Source organism: Anoplophora glabripennis, unplaced genomic scaffold (genome assembly GCF_000390285.2).
Source record: "Anoplophora glabripennis isolate ALB-LARVAE unplaced genomic scaffold, Agla_2.0 scaffold32, whole genome shotgun sequence".
Classification (NCBI taxonomy): domain Eukaryota; kingdom Metazoa; phylum Arthropoda; class Insecta; order Coleoptera; family Cerambycidae; genus Anoplophora; species Anoplophora glabripennis.
In genome coordinates, this window is record NW_019416220.1 from 338,242 (window position 1) to 350,608 (window position 12,367).

The 12,367-nt window shown below is 31.2% G+C and overlaps 3 protein-coding genes across 3 annotated transcripts; 1 reads left to right on the plus strand and 2 right to left on the minus strand.

Annotated features, from left to right (window-relative positions):
- Nucleotides 1–2,503: 2,503 nt before the first annotated feature.
- LOC108906236 (coiled-coil domain-containing protein 124) lies at nucleotides 2,504–3,576 on the minus strand. Its single transcript, XM_018709448.1, has 3 exons — nucleotides 3,369–3,576; nucleotides 3,023–3,312; nucleotides 2,504–2,962 (listed from the first exon to the last, which is right to left on the minus strand). Exons 1-3 carry the CDS (start codon nucleotides 3,525–3,527, stop codon nucleotides 2,782–2,784), a joined length of 630 nt encoding a protein of 209 aa, XP_018564964.1. The 5' UTR covers nucleotides 3,528–3,576; the 3' UTR covers nucleotides 2,504–2,781.
- Nucleotides 3,577–5,026: 1,450 nt separating this feature from the next.
- On the plus strand, nucleotides 5,027–6,744 carry LOC108906245 (UPF0235 protein C15orf40 homolog). Its single transcript, XM_018709459.1, has 4 exons — nucleotides 5,027–5,282; nucleotides 5,336–5,426; nucleotides 5,514–5,641; nucleotides 6,563–6,744. Exons 1-4 carry the CDS (start codon nucleotides 5,157–5,159, stop codon nucleotides 6,653–6,655), a joined length of 438 nt encoding a protein of 145 aa, XP_018564975.1. The 5' UTR covers nucleotides 5,027–5,156; the 3' UTR covers nucleotides 6,656–6,744.
- Nucleotides 6,745–9,104: 2,360 nt separating this feature from the next.
- On the minus strand, nucleotides 9,105–10,420 carry LOC108906233 (pancreatic lipase-related protein 2-like). The gene is made up of 3 exons (XM_018709445.1): nucleotides 10,328–10,420; nucleotides 9,372–10,266; nucleotides 9,105–9,224 (listed from the first exon to the last, which is right to left on the minus strand). The coding sequence occupies exons 1-3, from the start codon at nucleotides 10,380–10,382 to the stop codon at nucleotides 9,161–9,163; spliced, it is 1,014 nt and encodes a 337-aa protein (XP_018564961.1). The 5' UTR covers nucleotides 10,383–10,420; the 3' UTR covers nucleotides 9,105–9,160.
- Nucleotides 10,421–12,367: the final 1,947 nt, after the last annotated feature.

A 12,367-nucleotide genomic window follows, 5' to 3' on the forward strand; every position in this document is an offset into this window, starting at 1 on the left:
CTAGATTAAAAACAGTACTCTTTTAGTGTGACGTCACATATTTAGGCAACTCGCAACAAATTGTCATAGTACCGAATCTGACCCGTGTGTATTATTTACACAGATATTTTAAAAATGAATAACTTCAAATAAATTTATTTTTACAAGGATTTAGACGTATTTAAGAACATCCAACACGTGTTTGGTAAAATAAATACACTAATGTGCTTAAAACTTACAAAAAACGATATAAAAGAATATTTCTAAATTTAAATAAAGTAAAAATTTAACTTTAGCCGTGTTATTCCTAATGCGCATGATCAGAAAGAATATCCTCATACTCAAGTCAGATCTTGTTGATATGTCATCACTGTCATCATTCGCATATTTTCTCTTCTTTTGTGTAATCTTGGCATTTTCTAGTTCTACCACATATTACTAACTTCTACTAAGTATTTTTTGTTTTTCTTGGTGCTGTACTGTATCAGTGTCTTTATCGAGTGTTTTTTCTTCAAGTGGTTTGTTGTAGACGTACTCTTAACCAATACCTACCAAACTTTTCGTGAATGATAATAATGATATCCTGTTACGAGATTACTTCGCTTACATGAAATTATATTTAATGCGCATGCTCAGTAACATTGATATAATTTTAATTTATTAATTACTATAAAAGTCAATATTGTTCTATAAATTTAAATATATAAATTCTATAATTCTTTTAGTCTGTCACTTGGGGTTCGAAACTTCTTAAATATTTCTAATATTGCCAGAATATCGCAATATTTAAGGTCATGACAAAGAAGACATTTTTTTGGAACTTATGTCCAAAGTATATAAGGTTGTCTATTATTTGGCGTATGTGACGTCACTACTAAAAAGGTTATGGGACGACACGAGTTTTATAATATAGACGCCATCTAGTAGTTTCCTATCAAAGTTCGACTGGTTGTTTAACTGCTACAGTGGCGCCATCTTCCATGCCATAGATGCCAAAGTTTAATATTTAATGTTGAGGTTGCTAGGAAACTTGAATTAAAAAAAATAAACAAATAACTCAAACTCCAGTAATTTTATTTACAAACACTCCATACAAAACTTAATCGTTAGCACTATATTTTCTATGCAAACACTCTCAACACAATCGCAAATGTTATCGAAACATGTGATAAGGGCAATAATTGCATTCTTGTGTTGTTAGACTGTTCTAAAGCTTTCAATACTATTAACCATGATGTAGTGTGTTAAATTTTTAGGGCTTTTCTGATGAGTCGGTTTTAATTAGTTATTACCTTAACGGACGTACTCAAAAAATGTATACCTAGTAACAATAGCTTCTCTAATAGTTTTGATATTACCACAGGAGTACCACAGGGCTCAGAGTTAGGACCTTTGCCATTTTTAATATATACTTGCAATATCCTCGTGTTTAAAAAATTGTAAGATTCAGGCTTACGCCGACTATACCCAGCTATATTTTGATTTTCATAACACCCATTATCTTCATGCAGCAGAAGTTATTAACATTAACGTATAAAATTTACAGTTACTGTGTATAAGATAATTTTAACATTCAATTGAGTAATTTATGCTTACCTTTTGTGTATTCAACCAACAATTGGGACTTTCGTTATAGAAACTAAGTCAAAAATTTATAAAAAAAATCTTTTACCACATTAATCTTCTGTATTCCAACAGACATATTTAAATTATCTTTAAAAAAACAACTTTTCAAAATTATTAACGACCCTTCCTCCCCTCTCTATGATAGAGATAAATTTGATACTAGATATAATATTTATGATATTCATATACGTGGTGGACACAAAACTATTCCATACCAAGGGCGTCGCCAAGGGGGGCAGGGGAGGTCAGTTGCCCCCCGTAGAAATTCGAAAAAAGTACAAAAATTTTCTTAAACCAAGACAATATTGGAAATTTTTATTAAAATATTTTATTTAATTAAACTAATTTTGAAAATAAAAAAAATGTCGCGCGACGAGACTCGAACCAGTGATCTCGTGACTGTCGAAACCAAACACCACCCACCAAGCCACGCTTGCAGTTGAAGAATGTGTGGCATCTAATAATGGATTTAGCTAACAGGTTAAACTTCAAAATCGATTATCTCGGTAATTTATGAACGTTGCGTCGAACTACTTCAGAAAATTCTTATTCAAGGTCCAAACTACACGTACCATAAATATCAGAAATTATAAAAATCCGATTACCTTGCTTTCTCCTTGTCAGGATGAAATATGTATTTCTTTATGTTACATTTTTTTACAGTAATAAAGGCCATTAGTATTATATGCCGCCCCCTCTCCCACATAAGTCTCGGACTTCTGGGTTAATGCTTGCGATTAGAATGAGGGGTAGCGACATTATTATTATTTTAATAGATTCTAGCTTTATCTTTGGAAAAGTTTTATAAGTTTATAAAATATAGCTTATATACTTTTCTTGTGATTTGATTAACAACAGTAAACAATCAAACTATGAACAAGAACAAAATTGGCGAATATAAAATGGAATTTTAAATTTTATTCCAAAATTGAAAAATTAACAACATAAATTGCATATGTATATGACCAGATACGCAGACCTATTCGCAAAATGAAAATTCTTTAGATCATGTTAAATTCCTCAAAAAAATTAATACCACCAAGTGATGTATTTAACAACAATTTTTCTGTATTTTTTTATCGTCAGAAGACATTATTTTTCCTATTGTTGCGTCAATCGTATCCATATTCAATAATTTTGTCTTCGTCATAACATCGACTTCAATTCCACCTAAATTTAATTATTTAAAGGATTTTCCGGTGACTTTTGCCACTCCTTGAATATCATCTGCTTCAGTTGAGACAATCTTAGACTCGGATTCTCAATTTTCAGTTCCTGAAGTCTTCTTTCCTCGAACGCATTGTACGCGGCCTTCATTCTCTTCTCGGGGTGTTTGTCGGCATCCTCTGCTTTCGAACTATAAAGTGGAGACACGTTACGGAGCTTTCATCTCACGATATGTCTACTAAAATCTTACCTTAGTACAGAAATGGCCTCATCAATAGTCCTTGCTTCTTCACCATCAATCTCAAGCCTGTTCAGGTTTTCTACCAACGGAACGTCCAAATGTGTCTCGATTTTCTTTTCTTCCTTCTCTTTAACTTTGGTTTCTGTTGTAACCTTAGCAGATATCTGAGCTCTGGTAACCTTTACAGGTGGTGGAACTTTCAACGTTTTCTTCACTGCTTCACCAGTTTCTTTCTCTAGCAAAGCTTTTGCTTCAGCCTTTCGCTGTAGCGCTTCCTGTCGTTTTCTCTCCTCAGCTTCCTATAAAATACGTATTTGTTTTTAAGTTCGCTTTCTATAGGAAATTACCAGTAAACCTTTTTCTGCTGCTTCTTTTGTATCTGTTTGTCATCGTCCTTCCAATAAGCATCTTCTACTTCTTTTTGCTTCTTGGAGGCAGCTTCATCTTTTGCTTGCTTTTTCCTCTCTCGGGCCGTTACGGCTTTGGTATTTTCAGTAGCGAATTTTTTGGGCATTTTTCTGGAATCTAACCTAACATATCATGACAACTTGTAAACGTCAGTCATACGGGTCATATCATAGAAGCACAGAACATTTAGGAAAAAGAATTCCCACAAATACAAACCACCAAGTAGTGGCGCCACCTAGTTGTCAGGCAGAGAATTACATTTCGCACAGAAACTTCAGAATTAAAATACTAGAATTCTATTTGTTTTTAAGAAATATTTTATCAAATAAAAATAGGTTTACATATTAAATTCGAGAGAGAAAGTTAAAGAAAATGCAACAGATTATTTTTTTATATATAGCAAATTAAGAAGTTAATAATGATTGAAACTAAAATATTACTTAAGTTAAATATAAATCGAATATATTTAATATTAAGGAAATGTTAATAGGTTACATAAATATGTAGATTAGATATTACAAAATAAGAAAACCATTGTTTAAAACCCCATTAAATGCCTTAAATTTCTGCTTGTCTGCAAATAAAAAATGATTTTTACTGGAACATTTCTTCCTATACAGGGTGTATTTAAATGAAAGAATACAAATAATGCTACCTTGATCTATGTCTTACAAAATGTAACGTACATTCGGAGTTAGAAAGTAATTTAGTATCTATATTGGTTAAAGCCGGACACGTAGTATCAAGCCAGTTTAAAAAAGTGAATGCTCGAGATGTATTTGTACTATAAAAGAAAAATTACCACAAACGTGATTGCATGTTTATTATTATAATTCTTGGTTACCGGTTGAGTACCTAGTAGTTAACTTTATTGTTTAATGTTAAAAGTATTTTATTGTTGTATTACGGCACTGAATACTTCTCACTGCTTTCCATATTAAAAATAAACCAAGGCAGTTAACAAATATTGCTAAAAATAAATTCAATATAATCAAATCATAATGGTTAAATATAAAGCTGGGGTTTCTCCATGAAAGTGATTTTAAACTAATAGCTTTGTTCGCACAGCCATTCAAACCAGTTTGGGATTAGTCAGAAGCAATCGTCTAGCTACTTCTTTTATACTGTGATTGTGAGAAATAGCCTTAGATTAGGAAAGTCCTAATCTAAGGAAATAGCAAAGAAAGTAGATGGACGCCTGCTTCTGACTGATCCTGAACTGGTTTGAACAGCTGCGAGAACAAAGCTAATATCATCGTTCACTTCCTTCATCGTTCTTGTGAAATGTCATAATCATAATATAATAAAGAGTTATGCTTACACAACTTGTTAATGTTATTTTATGTTGAAAAAATAAGAGTACAAAATAAAATAATCGTTTATTATTTTTACGTTATTGTTTATGTTGTGGAATACGCCAAGGAAAATGTGCTCATTCTGTAGTCGTCATATAGCTCAATGCTCAATAAGTTTTTATTTTGACATATGATTGGTTGTTATGATCTTCCTTAAAAGCATCATCCAATAGAAATACGTATACTTGTTCCAAATATTTAGAACTAATTGTCTTTCCACCAGTTTTTATAGCTCAAAGCGCATGTCAATACATCAAAATATAACCTAAATTCATTACATGAAAGCCAACAACAAAGAAGAAAAATATAATAAACTAGAAGCTCTTGTAATGATAAATTACATTAAATTTTAATTAAATCATTTATATCATTTAAATTAAATGATAAATAACTATATAACTATTCTAAGGAGTACATTTTTTAATTCCCAGCCAAGTAAGAACATACGTGTGATGTCTAAGAAAAGTAAATCGAAAAATAGTAAAGAAAGCATAGCAGCTCCGAAGGTACTGAATATATAATGTAATTTTGTATATGGTATTAAAAAAATGATTTTAAGGAAGAAGACTGTGCTATCTCTTTGGATAAGTCAAAAAATATAGTCATACAAGTTTTGGCAAAGCCAGGAGCAAAGCAAAATGGAATTACCGGTGAATATTAATTTCATAAATTATAATTTTGTATCAGACTTAGTTGACTGTTACGTAGGTATGGGTTATAAGACACATATTTTTCAGGAATAACTGCTGAAGGAGTTGGTGTCCAAATAAATGCTCCACCTTCAGAGGGGGAGGCGAACACAGAGCTAGTAAAATATATGGCCTCGGTTCTAGGACTACGTAAAAGTGACGTTGTGTTTGATAAGGTGGGAATGTGAAAAATAATTTAATATATTGTAAATCGGTTTGAAATTTCACAAAGCAGTGCATTTGACTTTTGGTACCCCGATTATTATTAAAGATAGAAAGAATCTTGCATAATTGACCATATTTCTTGAGAATAATCTTCAGGTCAAATACATTTGGACTACATGAATTTCTTGTTCTCTGTGGCTAGTTAAAATTCAGCCATGGCACCAGATTCTGTTTATTGCGTTTGTTTTTAGTCGGGGCCAACTTCAGTCTTTTTTTTTAGTAAACAAAACGCCAACTATTTTTTTTATTTTTGAGTTAAGTACAGTAACTCTATGTAATAACAGCCAAGATACCTAGCATGACATCAAAAATGGGATGCACTGTATTTACTAATAAAAATTTAGAGTGTTCATTCAAATTTTAATCTCTGTGCTCTGTGAATTATCACTATTTAGAGCACAGTAGCGGTTTTTGGAAACTGTGATCATATTAATCCGATTATTAGGATCACTGATTCAGAAAGCAAATTGCGTAAAGTTATAAATAGTTTGGAAAGTTATCAAGTTTCAAAAAACCCATTATGTAGCCTGAAAAAATAATTTGCAGGAAACATTTTCAGAAATTAAAGGGAAAATATATTTCATGAATGATTATTATTTGATATTCAAATTTCCATTTTCATTTCGTAACATCATACGTGCTTTGAATTTTCTCTTCCACTTCTTAGTTATCTTCTGAAATAAGGTTACATATTTATTTCTAGAGGTAGCAAATGAATTAAAATTATTGATAAAAAGAAATATACATATGAATATTCACTTAAGCTTTATGTTAATTTAGCTAATATAATACTTATTATAACAAATGACTGGAGTTATGTTTATAAATCGTATTCTCAATGATATTACATACTATATTTTTTTATTTTTCAGGGTTTTAAGTCTAGGTCAAAAACGTTAAAAATTGTAGGAAATATCACCATAGACGAAGTGAAAAAGAAAATATCAGAGGAAATTGCATCATAGTACATGATCTCTTTTATACTCTTCTATTATCTTATGTTTTTATTTATTTAAATGTCATTGTGTTTATTAAAATTAATAAATATAATAAAACTACCCATCAAAAAGATTAATCAGTGCATGATTTTTAATAATAGTGCCAAAAATATTGATGTAGTTCTTACCTGAAAATTTTTTTATATACTTCAGTTTAACACAAAACGAGAAAATAGAATAGGATATTAATATAAATTCCCTATACATTTTTTTTAATCATGTGGTCAAATATACAGTGTGTTCTGTTTTTCAGGTTAACACCTCTGAAAATGTAAGACGGCTGTGGACTTTACGCAAGCCAATTTTTTTACCCCTGAAGGGAGGTTATATTCTAGTAATCATTTTATTGATGTAACAAAAGCCTGGTCTACTACGATTTTTTAAAGGAGCCGTTTTTCCAGAAAGTGGTTTAGGCATTTTTTTATCAAAAAGATAATATTACCAGGCTATTCAGCACTCGTCAAAATACCCTTATACCAAATTTGAACGACAAATGTCTATTCAGTGTTATTTTATGTAGTGCCAAAGTTCGAAAAATTAGACAACTAAAAATTATAATAAGCATCAGGTCAAAGATTGCCATGAAAGTGAAAACAAGTACCAATCGGACAAAGACATCAATAAAGTGATTAGTAGAATATAACCTCCCTTCAGGGTAGGTACTATTTGTAAAAAAATTGGCTTGCGGAAAGTCCACAGCCTTCTCAGATTTCCAGAGGTGTTAACCTGAAATACGGGACACACTGTATGTAGTTAAAAAGATTCAGGATCAAAGTAACATTTTTTTCTTTATTGCTGGATTTTTTTTTTGTATGAGATTCTCCGCCCTTAATTTTGGTCAGTCACGTACATCATTATTTTTTGTAAATAACCGATCATAAATTATCGCAATTAATGATGGAACGATCTTAATCTTTCGTCCTACCTTAATAAAAAAAGATGTAGGTATTTGTTAGAAGTGCGTAAATGTAATTGTTTTCAAGATAAGTTTAATTTTATGTTAAATATACTCATCAGTTTTATTTATAAAATGTAAAACGTATTATATTTTTATTAGAAACTATTTTAAAAAGAAAAGATAAATTAAACCAGAGGTTAAAAAACCCTATTAAAGAAAATTATACAACAATTGCTCAAAATGAGCGCCACATTGCTTAATACATTCCCGCGCTACGTGTCAATATATTAAGATACTTCTTACATGTACATCTTTTTTGTTGAGGAAAGATGAGGGATTCATATTTTTCTATTAGTCATTTGATACAGGGTGGCACAAAAAATGTATGTTTGGTTATTTACAAAAATAGTGGTGTATGTGGCGCTCTGTAAAAGTTTGTAAAATTAAGGGCGGATTATCTTCAATACAAAAAAAATTATCCCGAATTTTAGTCAAACCTAAAAAAATTCCAGCAATAAAGAAAAAATTGTAAATAAAATTGTAACTTTTTAACTGTCAATATTCAAACTACGAGATTAATAGTTAATTTAAATAGATAATTTTTAAAATATTATTTTGCCTGTATGACGTCATTAAACAAAAAAGTAACGATTTCTAGACCAATTTGTTAGGCAGGATTCCGCCTCCTCCGATAGATGCAACTACAGTCTCTTCGATAATTGAAGGTAATGAGCGTTTTGTGGTAATGAGAGGAAACCATCATTGTTAGATTGAATGATTTATCACAAATTAGATGATTATTCGTTTGGAAAACATACTTGTAAAATTAATTTGTACACCTAAAATATAAAAAAAACACATTATTTTAAAATTTTAGGGAACCATAAACTTTATTAATATTTTATGTGGCTGACAAAATATACCAAAAAAAAATGTTTAATTTACAAACCAGTAATAAGTAATAATATCTGAAATTGAAACAATACAATAACTTTAAAGTATAATTTAAATAATACGTTTGCGCCCCTTGAGGTTTGTGCTCCTGGCAGCCGCCGCCGCGGCCAGCCCCTAGCTACGACGCTGAATGTTAGTGTAAATAGTTTTACGTTCGATTGCGATGTTGCCAAGTAATTTAAAAAATTGTGAAATTGCATATAGTCTGTCAAAATTTATAATAATCTTCAAATGATAACATTTTGTGGTAACTATTTGACAGTGTGAAAGACGACCATTCCAAATGTACGTATGAATTAATTATTTTATGCCGAACACTGTATTCCATTTTGTACACTTTTTGTTCTCTTTAACATTTATTATAGTCTAAATTCTGTAATGATTTTCGCTAATTTTGAAGATATTTAACTTTTTTTTTTCACATTTCCATAAAGTGGTCAATTTATTGGTCAAAAATAAGGTTACTGCAATTTTACAATAAAAAACCAAATATGATAGCTAACAAAACTTCCCATTTTTAGGATTCTGCAAAAGTTGCTAATTAGGCAATATTAAATACATGGATTAATACTTCAACAGATGTATTTATATGTGCATAAAAGCATGCAAAACAATTACACTTAATCTGACTCAATCGCATATGGATAATTTTCATTTGTATCCAAATAGTAATCTCCAGTGACTCTAAAAATAAAGAAAATTGTAAAAGTATTGACCAATTTACTATTATTTTAGGAATGACACAAAAGTTGTTAAATAGTATGAAAGTTGAAAAAAATGGGCCAATGGGAGTATAAATCAAATTTAAACAAATAAATGTGTAATACTCACTCTTTGTCTATGTTATAGCCTCCCATTAGAGAGTACTGTCCATTGCATATGCCTTGTGTAAAGTCGGAGTAAGAGTCACATTGTTGCGAAACGAACTTGTTCCTTCTAATAGATTCAGCATAGAATTTATAAGCTCTGCCGTGTGAGCAGTTGCTCATGTCGCCATCGTCGCACCCTGGCTGCTTTTTACCACCGTTTGGGTAGTAATCAGAATGTCCCAAAGAGGTTGATATTCCATAAAAAGCGGTGTTTGTATGAATCACTTGGACATATTTCGCATCTGAAGAGTCGAGACAATAGTCTTTGTCTGATATTGATATCAAAGGTGCAGCTGGATCAAGACCTATTATAGTACCCACTTTGCCTCCTAGGGTTTTTCCAGCAATTCCAGAAACATGAGCTCCTAGAGAATGTCCTACAATGGATATCTTCGACAGAGGAATATTATGTGTTGAAGATAAAGACTGAATGAATTCTCCAACAAATTTTCCAATGTCTGGAACGGTGTCTCTAGCTACGATATAGTCAGTGTACGATACCTTGCTCCAATCTACAATGATGACATTCAAATCAAATTTATCCAACGCAGCAGACTTTACGTAGGAATTAAAAGATGAAACGTAATTACTTCTCCAACCGTGGATCAAAACCAAGACTTCTTTTGTAGGATCGAACGTTTCGACAGATAAACTAGACGTGATATTGTTAACAAGAGTGCCATTTCTGCTGCTTTTGCTACAAAAGTAGTAAACGACATCCGTCAACGAAGCTGTTACTTCAAGAGAAGGGACTGTTAAATCTTGCATTTCATAACCACCATCATCGGTCTCTACAAGGAAATATGACATGCGGTACTTGTTTTCTTCTTCCGCGACATAATTTCTTTGGGAACTTTCTAAAATGAGAAAAAATTGTGAGTTTCGTGCAAAGTTAAACTGGTGGATTACAATGCTTACCCGATTCCCTAAAAGAATAACCAAAAAGGCAAACAAACAGAAGTATCAGCTTCATTTTTGTCAAGGATGTCGTTTAACTGAGCGTGATTTGAAGTGGGAGACTGGTATTTATATCAAGTAGACAAAAATTGTGTTACAGTTTGCCGATAAGCGGTTTTTATTTTAATGAAGATAACTGTTTAAGTGTTTAATTATTTTATTAACATATTCTGATTACTTTGTAGAGTTGAACTATAGAGTGAGTACATCAAATTTAAAGAGATTAGAGCTCATTGGGAAAATAGCACAAGCCTATTCTACAGATATCCTTAGAATATTCAGAAGGATATGTCCTAGTTCTGGCTGTATCTAGCCTCAGGGCCTTTGAAGGATATCTTATGTTACAAAATCACAATGTCCTCCAGATATCCCACCATATTTTCCGGGGACATATACTCGTACATACAATACAAAATAAGCTGTGTCGTTTTATATTAAATAATCTAAAGATATTAAATTGTACCAATTTAGCTAATTCATAACCAATCCTTAAGAAATAACTGCTACTACCATTCTATATGGTACATTGACATTTACAAATCATCAAATGATGGATCTTATTCTCTGTAGTCCATAGACGTGATAGATATAAATATAAATTTTATTTTAAGTGCCCGTTTTTTCAACTCCACCAAATAAGTTGTTTAACAGCGATCTCCTTGTCTACAATTCAAGGATCTGTTTTGTAGTGTTTTATGAAGAAATGTCGTCCAAGAGATATTTCTTAAATACGACATAATGACATCATGAGAGATGCAGAATAAGATAATAAGATACTTAGATATCCTCATGATATAAATTAGTGTTATGTAAAATAGACATAAATATCCTCAAATGATATCGTATGTATGTCACATTTTGATGATCCTGATGTGAACTTTGCAGACTTAATAAGAATATCATAGAAACGTTTTGTATTATCTGGGTTTTTGTATAATATTTTATTATTTTCGTTTCGCTTTGTAATATTTGTAATATTAAAGTCTAATTCAGTAGTATCATAAGCTTACATACATTTTAGTGTACTGTACAAGTTAATGTCTGTGTAGGAAGTTATCATTTCGTGAGTTTACGGTCTATTAAATATTATATACCCTATTTTATAATCAATTCAAATAATTTATTCCCGTTTTATAGCCTCGTCTGTTGCAGCCAATACCTTTCAAGTAGAGATAGTTTGTGGCCCATCTCTGCCGATATTTAAGCAAAGATTAAGTCAGTTTCTTGCGATACTCGTAAATGCGGTATATCGTTCGAGAAATCGAGCTAATTTAAATTTTTTTCGTCTTATTTGTTGATGTTCCACAGCTCTTAATTTTTCAAAACACCCTGTATTATGGTACCCGATACTGATAAAAAAAAACTATTAATGAACGGTTGTAAAATGTAGTAATCAGTAGTTTGGATCAGAATTTGACAATAATAGTAGATATATATAATTGTTTGCATCTTGATTGAATATTGGATCAATAAATAAGTTGCAAAACAGATAATTAGACTTTAATTGCCACTTGTAAGTTTAATAAAACAATTATTGAGATGTACAGACTTATAAAAATACGTCATAAACTTTAAGCGTGATTCTTTGAGTGATTTTAAACCAAAGAGGTTATACAGAGTGTATCCTAAGTCTATGTCTTAAATTAGGGGGGTGATTCCTTGGGTCATTTTAGGACCAAAATCCTTAATAAACCAGGGCCCTAGTTTCCGAGGTAGAGGGCGTTTTTAAAAAATATCACATTTTTTTCAATTATCTCTGAAGTTGTAACTAATGTAACTAATTAAAGGTAATAATTCGGTATATTTCTATATAAATCTGCCAACCAGTGGCGGAGATTCAGGGGAGTTTTGTTATTAAAACCCTCAGAAAAACTACGCCACTGGATTTTCAGAGAAACTAATAGGCGCGTTTAATTTACTGTCATATTTAAAAAAAAGGTCGCTTGCATTTTCTGAAGAATATGTATCTGACTTTGATTATGAACTATTTATATATTTTTA